General features: G+C 56.3%; 4 protein-coding genes across 4 annotated transcripts; 1 reads left to right on the forward strand and 3 right to left on the reverse strand.

Moving 5' to 3' along the window:
• Positions 1-90: 90 nt before the first annotated feature.
• Positions 91-2768, reverse strand: JCM15063_000261 (uncharacterized protein; the record flags this gene model as incomplete). The annotated part of the gene is made up of 2 exons (XM_076676379.1): positions 91-1436; positions 1499-2768. 2 exons carry the CDS (start codon positions 2766-2768, stop codon positions 91-93), a joined length of 2616 nt encoding a protein of 871 aa, XP_076536360.1.
• Positions 2769-4014: 1246 nt separating this feature from the next.
• JCM15063_000262 (uncharacterized protein) lies at positions 4015-7104 on the reverse strand (the record flags this gene model as incomplete). Its single annotated transcript, XM_076676380.1, has 2 exons — positions 4015-6537; positions 6697-7104. The coding sequence occupies 2 exons, from the start codon at positions 7102-7104 to the stop codon at positions 4015-4017; spliced, it is 2931 nt and encodes a 976-aa protein (XP_076536361.1).
• Positions 7105-10280: 3176 nt separating this feature from the next.
• Positions 10281-12137, forward strand: RAD27 (multifunctional nuclease RAD27; the record flags this gene model as incomplete). The annotated part of the gene is made up of 11 exons (XM_076676381.1): positions 10281-10384; positions 10463-10570; positions 10635-10713; positions 10793-10856; positions 10926-11035; positions 11104-11154; positions 11217-11369; positions 11438-11656; positions 11721-11785; positions 11858-11981; positions 12066-12137. The coding sequence occupies 11 exons, from the start codon at positions 10281-10283 to the stop codon at positions 12135-12137; spliced, it is 1149 nt and encodes a 382-aa protein (XP_076536362.1).
• A 284-nt stretch (positions 12138-12421) lies between these two features.
• On the reverse strand, positions 12422-16713 carry HUL5 (ubiquitin-ubiquitin ligase HUL5; the record flags this gene model as incomplete). Its single annotated transcript, XM_076676382.1, has 12 exons — positions 12422-12459; positions 12541-12611; positions 12706-12958; positions 13018-13233; positions 13298-13433; positions 13504-13702; positions 13771-14047; positions 14117-14433; positions 14509-15755; positions 15828-15990; positions 16050-16435; positions 16546-16713. The coding sequence occupies 12 exons, from the start codon at positions 16711-16713 to the stop codon at positions 12422-12424; spliced, it is 3471 nt and encodes a 1156-aa protein (XP_076536363.1).
• Positions 16714-16928: the final 215 nt, after the last annotated feature.

Here is a 16928-nt window from a genome sequence, read left to right on the forward strand (position 1 = left end):
ACGACACCCTAAAGCTAAAGAGAGTGAATGGAAGAAATTACTGCTACAACACTGTCCGTGATCAAAGACCATAGCGATCCCCGCTCATCATTATTCGGCATCGCCTCCTGCATCGGAAAAGTAAAACAATCGTTTCCGTTCCTTTCTCAAGGTCGGAACCTCCGCCTCTCCTGCTGCTGAATCACTGCGAGGTTCCGCCTCCGCCGAACCTTTCTCTGCACGGTCTCTGCGAGCTCTGAATTCGTTCACATCGAGCGCTTGATAAGTCGGCACGTGCAAGTTCGTCCAGCTCCATGTCCTGCTCGCGGGGCCAGTTGATCCGGTGCCATTTCCGTTGCCCTGTACCGGTGCAGCAGTCGAGGGCACGGGCGGCGCGAGAGATGGCTGCGTGCGCGTAGCCGTCGAAGGAGGCGCAATGTTCGTGAGATTCGTCGAAGAAGGGGTCATGGTCAACCCGCCCTGTTTGATCCGGTGCGAGCTGGTCCCCGAGTTCGAACCATTTGCATTCAAACTTCGATCCGGCCGCGAAGACGATCCGGATCGCGTTCGATGCATGCCGCTCGACTGCCCGACATTCGAGCCTGCAGAGGAGGCGACAGCTTGTTGCCAGTGATCGGAACTTGCTGCAGTCGATCTTCGTGACGACGAAGACGTCACGACCGAGGACTGCGACGGAGCGAATGACGACGTTGCGGAAGAGGGCGAAGAGTGAGGGTGGGAATGCGTCGAGGAAGGCCGTCTCGGTCGGGGCGGCTGTGTCCGATGCTGGTATGTTGCCGACGCCGGGATGTATGTCGAAGTGCTGGAAGAGGTCGAGGGCGGCAAAGGCGAAGCCGGGACCGAAGGTGTCGTGATCTCGCCGACGGCCATCAAACCGCTCAGACCGGCTGTCGAATCGGTTCGCTTGAGACCACTCCACAGCGGGAAGCCTCCGGTACGGTGGTCCAAAGATTTGGACACGCTCGAGCTGAGCAGCGCGAGAGAGGCCGAAGATTGTGAGCGGCGGGCCGCGAGGAGGGAGTCAGGCGATACCGGCACAGGACGCAGCAGAGAGGTAGTCATCGTAGGCGATCCAGAGGACACTTCCCGTCCAAAAGCTGTCGGGAGCGAGCCGACAATCGGACCAGGTGGGTCCGAACCTGCAACCAAGGGGTTACTTGCAGGAGGAGGACGCGATCGAGCTCGTCTTGGGAGGCCATCACGTTGGCTCTGGCGAGTTCGAGATCGTGACCGTGACCGCGAATGCGCAATCGCTTGCGTGTCTGAAGCGATCCGCGCGGTGGGTGGTCGGTCGCCCGCGCGTGGACTGAGCGATGCTGGTTCGCTGTATCGACTGCTAGCAAGGCTGGGACGCGAGCGTGCAGAGGAAGAAATCGGCGGTTCAGTGCTGATCGGCGTCATAGACCGCAGCGACGACAATGCCGAAGGTGGACGGTCTGTAGGACCGATAACATTATTGTCAGTACGAGGCGTTGGAGTGCGAACGAACGAGACTTACGGTGTGGGGCTTGTCTTCCTTCGCGATCGGAACTTTCGCTGTCACTCCGGCCCATTGCGGCAAGTCCATCAATACTCTTGACTCGGTTGTACATTCCTGCCGAGAAACCCCCAGTGCCGATGCTCAAACTCCTGGCGGTGCGCGACATTACTCGATCGCTAGCGCCAGATTCCACACTGTCGGTCGAGTGTACACGCTCCATGAGGCTCGGGCGATACGAGTAAGCACCTGAGGACTGGGCGCCTCGCGCTTGTCGTCTCGAGGAGAAGTTGAGTAAGGGGGCTGGCCCAGGATAAGACTGCTGGGAAGGCAGCGAGTTGAGCGACGAGTTCGACGCGTGGGCGAACATGCTGTAATTCAGACTGCCTCCTGAATCGCCAGCCGGTGGTGATGACAACGAAGGAAACGGATAACCGTTTGATTCGGAGTAGGCGGACGGATTTGAGGTCGGGGCCGCGCTCAGAATCGGCGAGAGTCCGCGTTCTCCGGCCGAGGAAAACGCGTACGTTGTCGAAGCGTTGGACGAAACTCCCGACGAACGTCTCCTAGACATGGACGCGTAGGGATCGTCGCTGCGACTTAATCCGTCAGAACTCGGAGACGACCAGGGGAACGGAGCGGAACTCGACGAGTCGGATCGTCCAAGATGGGCTAGTTGCAATTGATTCCGAGCTTCGTCTATCCGTTTGCACTCTTCGCTGCAGTACAGGGTCGAGGTGGAGTCTGCTCGATCGCTATCCTCCTCGGCGTCCCTCAGTCGCGCTTTGTGCTTGTCTCGCTCGAGCTGGCGCGCCGCCGACTTGTCTGCAGCGGGACCCGCTGCGACGACTGGAATCCGCTTGCCCTGTCCGGTCATGGCTGCGAGTCCATGCAGGTTGGCGTGAGAGTGATTTTTTCGATGAGCGCCTCCCGCCGCGTGGTGGACCTTGCCAGACGACTTGTTGCGCTTGAGCGCGCCAGTTGCACCCGCAGAGGGAGGCTTGGGCCCTCCGGAGGATGCATTCGAGTTGCCCGAACCGGTCCTGCGCAGTTTCGGGGCGGCGGGAGGGTGGTGTGATTTCGATGACGATGGGGTCGGATTCGGTGGAGCTGGTGCAGTGTTGACCGAGTCCGAGTCCGCGAGGCGTGGCGAGGGGAGAGGTGCTGTGGCCGAGGCGGTCGAGGCTGCGAGCGGAGTGGGGCGAGAGGTCGAGTTCGGGTCGATGCGGCGGTCGCAAATGATGCAGTACAGCTCGACGTCAAAGTCGTACTCGCCCACGTCATCTGCCATCCCGGTCACGACGGAAAGGGGGAACGGGTCAGGCCGTGGGAGCCGACCGAGGTTTTCTGGTGGGCGCACAAACGAATCCCAGTCAGTCCAAGAGTCCGTCCTACGCGCTCGATCTGTTGCAGTCGCGCAAACTCACCGGAGAGCCGTCCTCAGGCGCGGTCCGAGTGAGAGGGACGGATTGTTGGGTAAAAGATTCGCGAGAACGCGGGACGCAAATATCCACGGGCGTTTTTTCACGCGCGTTTCTTGATATCGCCTTTGTTCCGTTTATCATTCTCGCCTCATTCGAATAATTCGACCGTCTCGACTCTGGACTGCTTGCTCCGACCTTATCCGAGAATACCAAACTATTACGGCTTCATGCCCGATCACATGTCTAATGATCCTATCAATTGAATTGCACTTAGCTTGTAATCTGGGCACGATGGAGCGAAAATGAGCGAGCTCGATGGTCAACGCAATCCGAGAGGAATGAGGATCGACCTTCCGATAGAGCTCACGAATCCGCGATTTACCTGACCACTTTTCTTAAGCTTCAAATGCGCAGGAAAAGTTGGAACCTGGGGGATGCAAGAATGTGCCGACGATGACGCTCGTTTCGATTCCCGTCCAGATGGCAAGTGTCGTACAGTACGTGCATGTGGAGGAGACAGCCCAAATTTGCTGGAGGCAATTTGGCGCGAGAGAGCCGGGACCATGTCGAAGATTGCCGTGGGGGAAAGATGCATTGACCCCGCGCTCAATTTCCCTTGCATTGTGATAGCATGTTGTCGCACCGCGATGTTGCAAGCTGAAGCATTATGATGGGGACCGTGTGTAGGTGACGAAGAGAACGAATCGATCCGGAGTATTTGAGGTCAAAGAACTGATTGATGCATATTCCAAGGGTTTTCCATCCGAGCAAGTCACAAAATTCACAAAGATACAGCCAGGGGGAATAGGATATGGTATAGACACTTGTTGATGGTTTGTCGAAAGCTGGAGGTGAAGAGAGACCGAACGAGATTTTGAGGAGAAAAAAGAACGAAATGATGACAAAACAGCAGGGTGAGGTAAAAGACTTGCCGACGGGCACTGGGGTACTGAACATAAATGACTTTTGGGTTGTGAAGAGATCCGGTGCGACGAGAGAGAGCAGAGAAGCCTATGCAAAAACAAGGATGAGGATGACGATGATGAACAACCGGCAGAGCGAGATAGAAAGACGCGATGTTGCAGATGATAAGGTATTCCTTGAAATAGGTTGCTAGTGCCCATCGACCTCGAGCACCGAGGCGGAAGCTTTTGACAGCTGACGAGCGTTGCCAGTCCATCCACTCCCGCCAAACATCGGCACGTTGCTAGCCGACTGCGTGCGAGTGAGCTTGAGACGACTCGGGATGTTGGCGAATGTTTGCTGCGGCAAAACGGCTTGCGCTGACTGGAACGGCGAGTTGTGCGTCGAAGATGGTGCAGACGTGGCGGCCGGAGCGACAGTTGCTGCTGCTGCTGCTCGACGGTCTTCCATCTTGACCATGATGTCGCTGAATGTGACAAAGTCGGCCGGTCGCGCGAAGCCTTCGTTGACGCCGAGGAAGGAGAGGGCAGTCTTGAGCGAAGCGTATGCTTCGTCGAGCGAGACGTTGCCTTTGATGGGCGCGGGCGCCATCGGAGCTGTGGCTGGGACTGTGGCCGTAGCTGGAGCAGCCATCGAGGAGGTGACCGAACTCCTGCCTTGAAACGGAGCACCTCCCGAGATGGTCGCACGACGCGCGGGTGAGGTCGAAGTCGAAGACGCTGCGGAGCGCTCGGACGGCTGCGTTGGGTATCGTTGATGCACGGAGCTCGGGCGAGAAGAGACGGGTTGCTGCTGCTGAAGAGGAGACGGAGCAAAGGACGCGAGTTGAGACGGCTCGAAGTAGGAACCATGCGCCGGAGTTGAGGGCATCGAGCACGCGTCGCCAGGACTGGTGCGGAAGGAACCGTATGCGGATCCGGTCAAAGGAGTTCCGGTTCCATTGGCAGAAGAGAACGCAGTGAGTCCAGAGTAGATCGAGGTTGATGACGCGGTCGAACCCGAGCGGTGATGCTGGAAAGACGGAGCCGGCGAGAAATCATTCGGAGTCGCGAATGAGCTTGTCGAGGTGCCGAGATCAAAGTTGGCGAGCGAGGACTGCGATGACGACGTCGACAGGGTGCCGAAAGGAGGTGGCTGGAAAGCATGAAGGTCGAAAGGAGCGAATGAAGTCTGTCCAACTTCGGCCGAATACGTGTAGGGAGCATGCTGCTCGCTGAGCGAGGCGAAGCCTTCGTCCCCGAGGTGATCATCCAGGACGAGCGAAGATGCTCCTCCAATTGAGGGACGTGAAGGTGTTCCTTCGGCGGCGCCGGCATCATCGCGCCGACTCGTCGGGCTGTACGAGTAAGGCCCAGCAAGACCAGGTCCAATCCCGTGTACTTCGGTTGCAACTCGGGAGTGCACAGTCGAATGCGTTGGCGTCGCTTCGGATTCCATCGAAATGTCGCCAAAGTTGCTGTGCTCGAGAGCAGATGCGGAGCGACTCACGGGCGAGCCCGCCCGACCTAATTCGAACGAGAGCGAAGACTGCGAGCTCGTGAGGCGGTGGAGGCTCTTTGACGCAAACGTCGAGCGCTTCTGCCGAGTACTCCTCCGGATGTTAGCCTCCTCCTCTCCCCGGTCGATACCCTCGCTCGCAGACTCGACGACCTCGTCTAGACTGATCGAGTGCCGACTCGGCGCTCTCGACATTGCCAGTGCGTGTGACCCAACGAAACCTCCATCCCGGATCCCGCTACGATTCTTGAACCCCTCGAGCCAAGTCAAACTCGCCTTGAAGGACCCGTAACCAGTTAGCTCGGCTGCGATGAGCCTCGCTTGCGTCTGCAGAACGTTGTCGGTGAGCAGAACTCCCAGCGAGGCCTGCTGCCTCGACCATTCATTGAGCGCTTTGTCGATTGCGGGAAAACGGCCTTTGAACACGACAGAATCAGGTGGCGAACCGGGCGCCGGAAAGGATGAAGTTGAAGCATTGAGAGCGGGCGAAGGCTGCGGCGTGATCGAAGCAAGGTTCGGGGTACGGTCGGCCCATGATTCGCCTTCGGTGTCAGACACGGGCAGGGACGAAACGGAGCACGACTTTGAACGGTGTGAGTACTTCCTACGATTGCTCGGTTCGGATTCGTCCCAGTTGCTCGACAGCCAATGCTCCTTCTCCTTGAGCGTTTTCGAGATCGTGCTGCGCTCGTAGTTGAACACGCGACCGATGTCATCTTGCTTCATCGTCGGATGTGCACGCTGATACAAACAGATCTCCCGCCGTTGCGCGTTTGTGAGGCGGCGATTCGAGCGGTTGCCTTTCGTGGGAGAGAAGTTCTTGGTCGGCGAGGAAACGTTTGAGTTCTTGCGCGTGTGCTTGAGCGTGCTCGATCTGGCCACCGACTTGCCAGAGACGGACTGAGTAGTAGACGAATGGGCGGAATCGGGCGGGCTCGATGCATTCGACTCGTCGCGAGATTGGGTGAGGCTGGACGACGTGGACGCAGCGCTAGGGCTCGAACCGCGGACAGACGCCGCTGGATCGATTGTGGCGGAAGCCTGCGAGCTGAATGTCGAGGGCTGTTCGCGAAAGGGGGAAGGCAAAGGGCCCGGAAAGAATGGCGAGCTCGGGGTAGAGAGCGCCGAGAACTGCAGAGAGCCAGACTGTTGCGAGGCGAGCGAGGATGTGCGGGAGCGACTAGAAGTAGAGAAGCTGGCCGACCCGGAGAATGGCTATTGACCGAAGAGATAATTCGGAAGCGATATATGCGGGAGGGTGAAAGCGCGAAGGGGTCGATGCATGCAGAAAAAAGTGGCGTGGTTGTCAGCTCAGACTTGGTGCAGTAGGACAGCAGGAGCTGTGGCTATCGGGGGAAGCAGAACCGAACGAACCTGGCTGCGAGTGGAGCGCGTCTGAGGCCGTGTTTGGTGATTCGCGACTGAGCCCTCCAAGCCGTCCTCCACGCCGTCCTCGCATTTGACTGCCTGTTCCTCGTAGCTACCAGATTCCTCCTCGATACCGTTCATCTGCATGGACATGTCGAATCCCAAACCGTGAGGCGTCGAGTCGAGGGCACCATACTCGGGGAAAGCGGGTTCGGGCAGAAACTCGCTGTAGCCGTCGTGGTAATGCTCCGGTTGCTGTTCGGGGTATCCCAGATGGGTCCAGTCGCCTCCATGCGGCGAGTACAGGTCACCCGAGGGGAAATTCGCCGACGAATCTTCGAGCCCAGCAGCGGACCGTAATTGAGCGGAAACGGTCCGGAGTCGAGGCGGGAAGCTGAACCCGGGGTTGCTCATGCTAGCGGGGACAGCCGACAGCTTCCTGGCACCGAATGAGCGGCTTACGGAGGCGGAAGGCGAGTGATGGCGGGCCCGGTGAGCGGAACGAGGCTGCAACGACACGGTCGGAGGGCTTCAGTCGCCGGTCATCTCGCAACAAGCGCACGAAGCGGGCTAGGACTCACGCAATCCGATTCCTGTACTTGCTCGACAACCAGTGAAGGTGTGCGATGCGCGATCGAGCGTGGTGGGAGGCGCCTAGACGGGAAAGGAACAAAAAAGTAGGGTACTGGTCGGCGGTCGCTAGATTGCAGCGTTTCGCTCTCGTTGTAACCTAGGTACCGCACCGGCAATCTTCCGTTTCCAACATTTCATTACCGCCAACGAGGTCCGACCCTAAGCAGCCCTTTTCAAAACCGGCAACAAGCTCCCGCTCTACGGCTCTACCTCTTACCTTCTCGTCAAACAGTGGACAGAGAAGCTAGACACCTTGGACAGTAGCACAGTGGTCTGTACCGTTGTAGCGAGCACGCTGTCGCAATGGATATATCAATTCTGACCGGCCGCCGTGTTACTCCGCAACAAGCGGACCGCAGGTCCCAAACTGTAGCGGACGGGGAAACGCCTACAGTAGCTCGTGGCGACAGGTCTCATGAGCAGGTGCTGCGCCGCCGACGAGAAGCAAGAAGTCAAATATGGTACCAGCTTCTCAATTTCCGGTCCGCTCATATCCGCGCGGTCCTCGAAGAAGCTCACACGCATGCATGCAGCAGCGCTCGCGGTCTCGTCCTCGAAATGTTCTTTGAACTCAACCCCCGTCACCCTGCCAAGTCTTCCGCCGGAACATGGCCTCGCGGCTTCAAACGCCGAAGATGAGCACGCACAAAAGAACTTTGTCTCCAGAATGTCGCGATTCTGGAATCCCTGTCCATTGTTTCGCATACACACTGCGTCGCAGGTATGCGCGGGAGCGCATACGGGCCAGGATTCGCCATTGCGAAAGACTGCCGGCCGTGGGAGACCGAAGCTTTCAAACCCCGGGACGACCGGATCCCTTGATGTACTGCACTCGTCGCAGGCCGAGTGTGTTGCAGGACGACTACGCTGCTCGGTAGTGTAGGTACTGCAACTTGAGCTGTCCGACAACGGGCGATTACATTTTCGGAGCGGAGGCTTCGCGATTTGGAACTCAGGAGATAAGCGAGCTAGCCTTTTGACCCACAGCTCGCCATCGTACTGTTCTTTTCTAAGAGTACAGCATTGCAGCGATCGTACTCTCGTTGCTGAGGCCAAGTAAGGACGACGGCTTGGCTCGAGCATCGCCAATTGAGAACACTGCCGCGAGGTCTGAGGTGCCCGACCTTGTTCGATCAGGGACCGAGCGGCGAGCGCCGTTCGCCAAACGTAAGGTTTGCACAGCCTGGTTTCGCGAGCGGTTCTCGAATCTCGGCGAGTCGGCGGGAGCCGCTCAAGGGCACCCCGACTCGTCGATGGTGACCCTCGAATCCCGATCCCTGTGTCCCACATGGCTGTTGTACACTCGCTCGCTCGCTCGCTGCTCCCGGCAGCGGTGTTACTGTATTCCTCGCGCCAACCGAGAACCGACGTACAAACCGTGGATCAGCTCGAGAAGAACGTTGCTGCGATTCGAGGCCGAAGCTGATCGCCGCCACGTGTGTACTGCGCAACCCGCTCGAATACATTCTTGAGAAGGCGTTCCAGGCACGAGAACGCTTCTTAATGAAACGCGAACTGCGGCCGTGTCTCGCGATCAGATTATCGTTATCGCGAAACCAGCTTCCATTCACCAAAGCGGCCAACGAGCCGAGGACGAATAGGCCGCGAAGGGGGGAGAAGGTTCACGTTGCAGACTCTGCTTGCAGATGCGTCCAGTCTGCTTGATTGTACAAAACTGTACGCCGTGTACCAAGACTCAAGAGCTATGTATCATATGCAGTAGGGCCGCGGGGCCTACCATAATGTTGTAGCGCAGATCGCATCTCGCAAACGAGAGCGAGACGGCCGAATGCATCCGCACATGAGCGCGCAGATGCCGCCCTTTCCCGCCTACGACAGTCGAAAGTACATACTGCATGCAAGGGGAACTCCGAGCAATATATCGCGCGAACTCCCCATGTCTGAAATCGGCGATGAGGTTGACGAGAAAACGCTTTCGATCGTCTAGTCGTCGATGTCTCGAAGCGTAGCGAGGCTTCTAAGTTTCGTGGCATCTCCAAGGTTACGAGTCTTGGAGCGTACAGTGGGTAGTGAGCGCGCTTCCCGAGGAAACCGTCGAGGCTTCTGCTCGGACTCCTCTGGGAGAGCAACACCGCCAGATCGCCGGCAAGTACAGCGATACGCGGATGCAGCCAGCAGCTCGCTACATCCGCGAATCGGGTAGTGTCGCGTAGTACTATGTAGATCGTTGATCCGCCGGGGTGCCAGAGGTAATGAGTGATCTGCCCGGGCCGGCGCTCTTCCAGGGGAGCGAGAGTGCATGTCTTGCGCGCTTCTACCGTAAATGTACTGCAACTGTACCTTCAGATGGCGTCTACACCTGCGTGTCATGTCGACGTGCGTTGAGCCTGTGATTCAATCCCAATTAATGGGAGAGAATATATTGCAGCGTGCTGCCAGCTTGTTCCACTTTGAGCGTCGTTCAAGTTGCATTGGAACTCTGCTGACCAGCGACGCACAAAGACAGTCTCCGAGCCTGGACCTGTGTCAGAGATGCACAAGTGTCAGCAGCGGAACGCGGTGTGCGACGTCATCAACATGCTTTCCGGAGGATGGGCGAATGCGCGTTCTTCCAGACGCGCAGGCAGACTGGCCTATCTGAGCAAGTCGAGCGAGCCTTCTCCAAGCTGGGTAGCAGACGAGAGCGAGACCTGGCAATGTTATACGCGCGCGCGTCTTCGCGTGCGACGATCGCCAGATAACTTTGCCTACACCGCTCTCGCTAAACATCCAGTCCTCGCCAAGAGACAAAGCTCGACTTCGGTAAGTCCAACTTGCAAAGCGAAGGCGATTCCGCCCGACGACGAGGCCTCTCGCCTAACCGATTTGATCAAGTCGGGGTTTCATCAGGATACGGCACTCGCACGAGCTGGACAGCGCTGATCTTTGCCTTCGCGAGAGCAGACTATCCACTACACGAGCCCGCCCTTCCTTTCACAAATAGCCGAGCCGTAAACATGGGAATCAAAGGCCTCACCGCGCTGATCTCGGATCAGGCGCCGAACGCGATGAAGCAAGTCGATATCAAGAGCTTGTTCGGCAGGAAGATTGCCATCGATGCGTCAGTTGAGCCAGCTCGAGCGCTGTGTAACTTCCCTTCGCCTGCTGAGATCTTCGTCTTCTTCCGTTGCGCTCGCAGTTCTATGAGCATCTACCAGTTCTTGATTGCAGTCAGGCAGCAGGACGGCCAGCAACTCATGAACGAAGCAGGGGAGACGACGAGTCACTTGATGGGTCTCTTTTACCGGTTCGTCCACTACGCGAGCGCTTTGAGCCTTCGACTGGATGACCGACGTTTTCCCATATCACAGTACGCTCCGTATGGTCGAGAACGATTTGAAACCCTGTTACGTCTTTGACGGCAAACCCCCGCAACTCAAATCGAATGTCGTTAGTACCAACTTCTGCTTGGATGCGTTTTGCTCCGAGAACCTATGTATGTGATGGCTGAATCCATTCAACTTTGCAGCTCAAAAAACGTTTCTCGAACAGGCAAGAGGCAAAGGAAGATGAGGTCGAAGCGAAAGAGACCGGCAAGTTTGAATACCGAATCTCAGCCAATGACCATTAATATCTAACTTTTTACCCGCTCGCGCTCTCAGGAACGACCGAGGATGTCGACAAGCTCTCACGGCGTCAGGTCAAGGTCACGAAGGAACACAACGACGAATGCAAGAGGCTCCTGACCCTCATGGGCATCCCCTGGGTCGAAGTCTGTTTCTAGTTCTCGACATGGTCGACCAGGTCGAACTGTGGCTGACGAGTCTTGCCACCTTTCAGGCACCTTCCGAAGCCGAAGCTCAATGTGCTGAGCTTTGTCGAGGCGGTCTCGTAAGTCTAACGACGTACTGTGCATGACAACCGATCTGCGGCTTATCCACAACGCTCAACAGGTCTACGGAGCCGGCTCCGAGGACATGGACACACTTACCTTCAATTCGCCGATCCTGTTGCGTCATTTGACTTTCTCCGAGGCTCGCAAGATGCCTATCGATGTCATCACGCTTGACAACGTCTTGCAAGGGCTCGAATTGACTATGGAGAAGGTGGGTCGGATCTCTTCGACTCTCTACCATCAGGCTGCAGTTGCTGATCGCTCGCGATTTGGATCTAGTTCATCGACATGTGCATGCTGTGCGGCTGCGACTACCTCGAGCCGATAAAGGGTGTCGGAGCCAAGACGGCACTCAAACTTGTGAAAGAGTACGATTCGATGGACGAGATCCTCGCGCACCTCGGCAAGGGCAAGAATCCTCCTCCGGAAGACTGGCCGTACCAGGAAGCGAAACAATTGTTCTTGAAACCTTCCGTCAAGCCCGCGAGCGAGATTGATGTAAGTCACACCATGCGAATCCCTTGTCGCAACGCACTGACCTCATTTATGCGGAAATCTACAGCTCAAATGGGAGGAACCTAATGTAGAGGGCCTTGTTGACTTCCTCGTGCGCGAGAAAGGATTCTCGTAAATAGTTCAACATATTCGGTCAAGTTTGCGAGTCTTGCTGACGCTCAACCGGTTTTCTGTTCCATGCAGCGAGGATCGAGTTCGAAAGGGAGCCGACAAGCTCAAGGCGCGTCTCAGCTCGAAGCAACAAGGTCGTCTCGATGGCTTCTTCACCGTACAACCTAAAGACCCCAAAGCAGCTGCCAAACGCAAGGTCCGTCCGTGTTTCCACGCATAGACCTTTAGAGGTTGCCAAGCATTTTGGAACTGACACTCCGCACTTGCGGCTCTCGGTTAGGCCGATGACAAGGGAAGCAAAGCAAAGAAGGCCAAAACCGAACCAAAAGGCAAAGCGGGCAAAAAGAAGTAGTTCTGCGACACGCTCAGCTTGCTTCACCGCTCCTCATCCCTTTCCTTGCCGGACATCGTCTTCAATGTCTCTTGTGGTGTATTCATTTCTCCTAGTCCCGCTTGTTCTTCCTGATACCCTGCAGCAATCTCGAAATTGTAGTAAAATATCTCTCGCTAAAGCCCTGCTTTCGTGCGAGACTTGACCGTCTCTCCGCAGCCTGAAACACACAGAGGTGTCCAAGTAAGGTATGAGATGATCCTGAATAGATTGGTCCCCCAACATATCGATGAAACGCCACCACATCAAGACAAATCGAAACCTGCCCCAGAATTGATTGCGTCTGTGAATGCCGATCAATACACGGAACATCATGCATCAGCGATATCCTCGTGACTCCGTTTGAACGGTCAGGTTCACTCACAAAGCAACTTGGCTCGTAGTGATTCAATGTTCTTGTATTCTGGCAACTTGAGCAGATTGACGCAGGTAGCACTTTGTTTTCGGAGAGAAGAGGTTGTCAGAACTTGGACGGTTTGAAACAGGCAAAAGTCTACATAGCCTCGAGACTTGGAGATGAGAAACTCACCTTGTTGGTAATCTCGATTCGTCTTGACCGGCATTGCGAATCGCGAACAACGGATTCAATTCGCCAAACCCGAGTAGAGGTGGTCTCGCACACGACGTGACGAATTTGACGAGTTTCGCACGATCGTCTTTGCCGAACGATTCGAACACGGTCCAGAAATCTCGAATGGTAGGATTGTTCTCGTCGCCGTCCCACCCTCCGTAAATCGTATGACGACGCAAGTCTGTCACATCGATGGGTGCATCGACTCCACCTGTGCGCGAGCTTGATCATGAGCTGCGACGTTCGCGAGACTTGGGACAGACCACGTACCAACGAGAATGGCCATCTCGGGCGCGTTGAACAGACGCAGGAAGCGCTCTGGAATTATCTCAAACATGCCGCGCTCGAACGCTTTCGACTGCTGAGCAATTTGAACGTTGAGGCGATAGTTCGACATGAGCACGATATACTGCATGCGGTTCTCGTTCGTGACGGGAATTTCGGATCCGTTCGGGATCAAGTCGACGGTTCGCGACACGCCGAAATCTGGCATTCCGTCCGGCTGATCAGCGCTCGAACGGAGTAGCGGTTGGCAACAAGCTCGACTGACCCTCATCGGTAACGGTAAAATTGAGCGACAGATCGTCCTCGACATTTCCCGGATAGTTCTTGAGCTTCAACAGACCCGCATAGAGTTCAGGGTCGAGAGAAGCGAGATCATCAAGGTAACTTTGTTTGCCGAGCCACTGTTCGGCAACAGGCAAAGGGTGAGCGAAACGCAAGAACGGTCTGGGCCATAGAGCACTGCGTGCGTACCTTGGCCAGGAAGAAGGCAGCAAATCGGACATCGATGAGAATTCCTTGATACAGCGCCTTGCCGACTATACGACCGAGGAACGTGAACCACGAAAGCTGGCTCGACTCTTTCGCATAGTTGTGAGGATTCGGGTAGATCTCCTGTTCTTTCGTGGCGAGCCACAGACCTCGATCTGTATCAAACACTTCCTTCGAAAGACTGCAAGCAGTACCAAGTGCGATCAGAATAAGCCTGATACCGGGTTAAGCATGCTTGCCGCAACTCACGAAGTAAGTAGTTCTTTGAAGAGACCGCCGCCATCGATGCCACTCTCCTCAAGTCCATGTTCGTCGATGAAGACAATTTCGATGCGCTTCTTCAAGTCAGAGCCGAGGCCGTTCAGATGGGTGTAAGCGTCCTCCGCGAGGTGATTCCTTCGAACGACTGCCCGATGACGAGCGCGAGGCATGAACGACCCGGCATCCGAGGTGAGTTTGCGAAAATCGGTGTCGATGAACTGGCGGAAGATGGCGACTCGGGTCTCAAACGGAATCACAAACGGGACTGGAAGCATCGGTCAGAGGTTAGTCTCGCGACAAGAGATAGGAGGATCGAAGAAAGACAAGTCCGCACTGTTGTTGAGCACTCCTAGGCGAGGACTGATGAGAGCAAGCTGCCGTTTGGACAGGACTTTCTGACGACTGCCCGGCGCCGGTCTCGCGAGTCCCGTTCTCCTCCAGGTTGAGTTCCTCACGAACTCGTCGTCCTCGTCATCATCTTCCCCTTCTCGATTGCGGGTTGGTGTAGGCGCAGCCACAGCGTTCGTACTCGGGACCTGTCCTTCGGCCTGTAACCGTTCGTCCTCAAAGATCGCAGTCTGTACAAAACTGGCGAGATCAAACTGAGAGGTCATGTGCCAGTGATCTTCCGGTGTGAATTGTCGCCTCGAGCTGTTCAGTCGTCGCAAAAAGCAAATCAGCCGTGTTAAACTCCGAAAGACTCTTAGCGCAATTTTTGAAACCTACTCGCGAGCGTGCACTTGCTGCAGGAACCTCGTCATGAGGGTTCTGACCTCGTCGTAACCGCTGCGAAGTCCGACAATTTTGCGCTTCGTCTCGTCTCCCGTTTCAACTACTGTACCCTCTTGCCAGTACATCGCGAAAGCAGTGTTGCGTGCCATCGCCGAGAGCCCGACCACCTCGTCCAAACTTAACGGGTTCCTCGCTTCCGATCCTCGACCTCCCCGAGCACTCGCGATCCCTCCGGGTGCTGATTCGGCATAGAATTCGTCATCTCCCATCGTGAGAAGACACCTCGAGTACATCTCGAGCACGAGCGTGACGACCGGCCATTCATGTTGGTACTGATTGTCGGAAAGTGCCGCCATGATGACTGTGCTTTTCTCTCGCCGAGCCTGCGAGAGGAGTTTGCCGAGTGCACCCGTTCGTAGAAACGTTCGATACAGTTCTCGCAGGAGACCTGAAGCGGCAGGCGCGTACAGGAGGGTGTTGAGGAGCGAGTCCTTCGAGGCAGCCGGAAGGATCGCGAGGAGGGAACAGAGGTACGAGGTGAGCGGGAGCCGCGATGATGTAGGATATCGAGTCGACAGGGCCAAGAGATTTAGCGTGTACGGTCGCGAAGACAGGCTGAGGAGCAACGCTCGGGTACGAGAGTCGAGAACCGGTAGTCGGCTGGTCGAGCTTGGAAGGGTTTCTTCGTCACTCATAAGGACGTCTCCGGATTCGTCTCGATCGAGGACCTCTACATCGTCCGCCTCGTCTTCAGAGTCGTCGAGCACGATCGTCTCGATCGCCTTGCCTTTGCCCTTGTCCTCCTTGAAGGCATCGATCGGGAGCTTGTCCATGAGGCGGTTCGTGACTTGGAGCCATGCGGCGAGCGTGTTGCCTCTGTCGATTGTTGTGATGCGAGATGATCCAAACGAAACGAGGTTCGCGAGCAGGTGAGCTGTTTGTTCCACATCGAGTTTGTCGAGTACTGGCGCTGCGCTTGGATCCGAGAGTGCCGTCACGATATCGAATATTGGGAGCGATTTGCCGAGAGCCGCCGTCTCTTTCGGCGCGAAGCGATTTGCAAGAAGCGGTATACTGAGGATGTGCGTCGCGAATGAGACGAGTACAGAGAGTCTTGCAGGACTTGGCGTAGTCACAGCGCCTTTCGATGCTGGTGGGAGCGGGGCCGCAAAGACTTTGAACGGGAGGAGCGACATTGAGACGGCGGCGGGAAGGAGAGGATGCGAGCGATTCGTTATCGGCTGAATCGATTGTAAGGTCCTATCAATTTCTAAGTCGCAACGCGTGTGTCGAGCTAGTAGGAGTCGACTTACGATGCTGCGAATGAGTTTCCCTAGGTGCTCGTAACACATGCGACGATCGAGCAGGTACGGTAATAGCTTGGGTCCGTTGACGCGAGCGACCTTGTATTTGCCATAGTTGGCTTCATCCGAGAGAATCTTGGCGACCTCGAGGAAGAGGGCCGATTGCGGTAGTCTGTCGAGATGCATGTCAGTTCCCCGCTTGGAGTAATAGAATGCACGGGAAAGTCTCACGATGGTCGAGAAGTCGCTTGTAGGAACAGAATGGAGCCGATCTGCCGCACCAAGATCGCCCAGCTGTCGTCGTCATACAGGGCGAATAGGCGAGGCGTCTTGACTGAAATCGCAACATGATGAGGATTGGGCAGTTCTGCGAGGAGAACAGCCGGGGACGTACTAGGGGCGGAACAAGGTTGCAGTGCGGCCCTGCACCAAGTTGCCAATCGTTTCACGTCTGCCTTGTTGCCATCTGTGAAGAATAGAGCCAGCAAGCGACTGGCGTGCACGAGGGACGACGGTTCGGGTGTTGGCGCGGTCGAGCTGGGGGACAAGACTCTGTCATACTGCTCTCGAAGCGCTTGACGACACGATCTCGCACTCTTCCTCCCTCGGTAGAATGCCTGCAGGAGCCAAAGCGCCGGACATTAGTCTCTGGAGAGATTGGCCGCCACATAGTTCGGGCGGATTACGACAGCACCGCCTTGTGTCCCGATTCGCGTCAACCACTCACCTGGATTTTGCCTGCAGCACGAGTGCGTTGTCGGTCCGCTTCTCTCGCTTCACGTTCGAGCCGAGCGCGCAAGACGAGGTCCTGGTGGGACGCTTGGGGAGTACTTCGAACTCCGCCCAGGTTGACAGTCGGTCGGCGGGTCGCAGATCCCGTGAACAGGTGCTGCATATCGCTCGTACGAACGGATAACGCGGGTCAAGGTCGGTACAAGTTGAAGAGAAGTGAATTGATTGCGTCAGCTGTTTCCCTGAATCGCGAACGCTTTCTCGGATTCGCGCTGCAATTCTTTCTCTTTCCTTGCCATTCTTCGCTTAATCAACACTGGCCGTTGTACGTCAATCAACGGCTTCGTAATTATCCGATGTTCTGCATCTCTCCGACAA

This window comes from Sporobolomyces koalae (assembly GCF_050403365.1).
Source record: "Sporobolomyces koalae JCM15063 DNA, S_koalae_JCM15063T_v1_ctg4, whole genome shotgun sequence".
NCBI lineage: Eukaryota > Fungi > Basidiomycota > Microbotryomycetes > Sporidiobolales > Sporidiobolaceae > Sporobolomyces > Sporobolomyces koalae.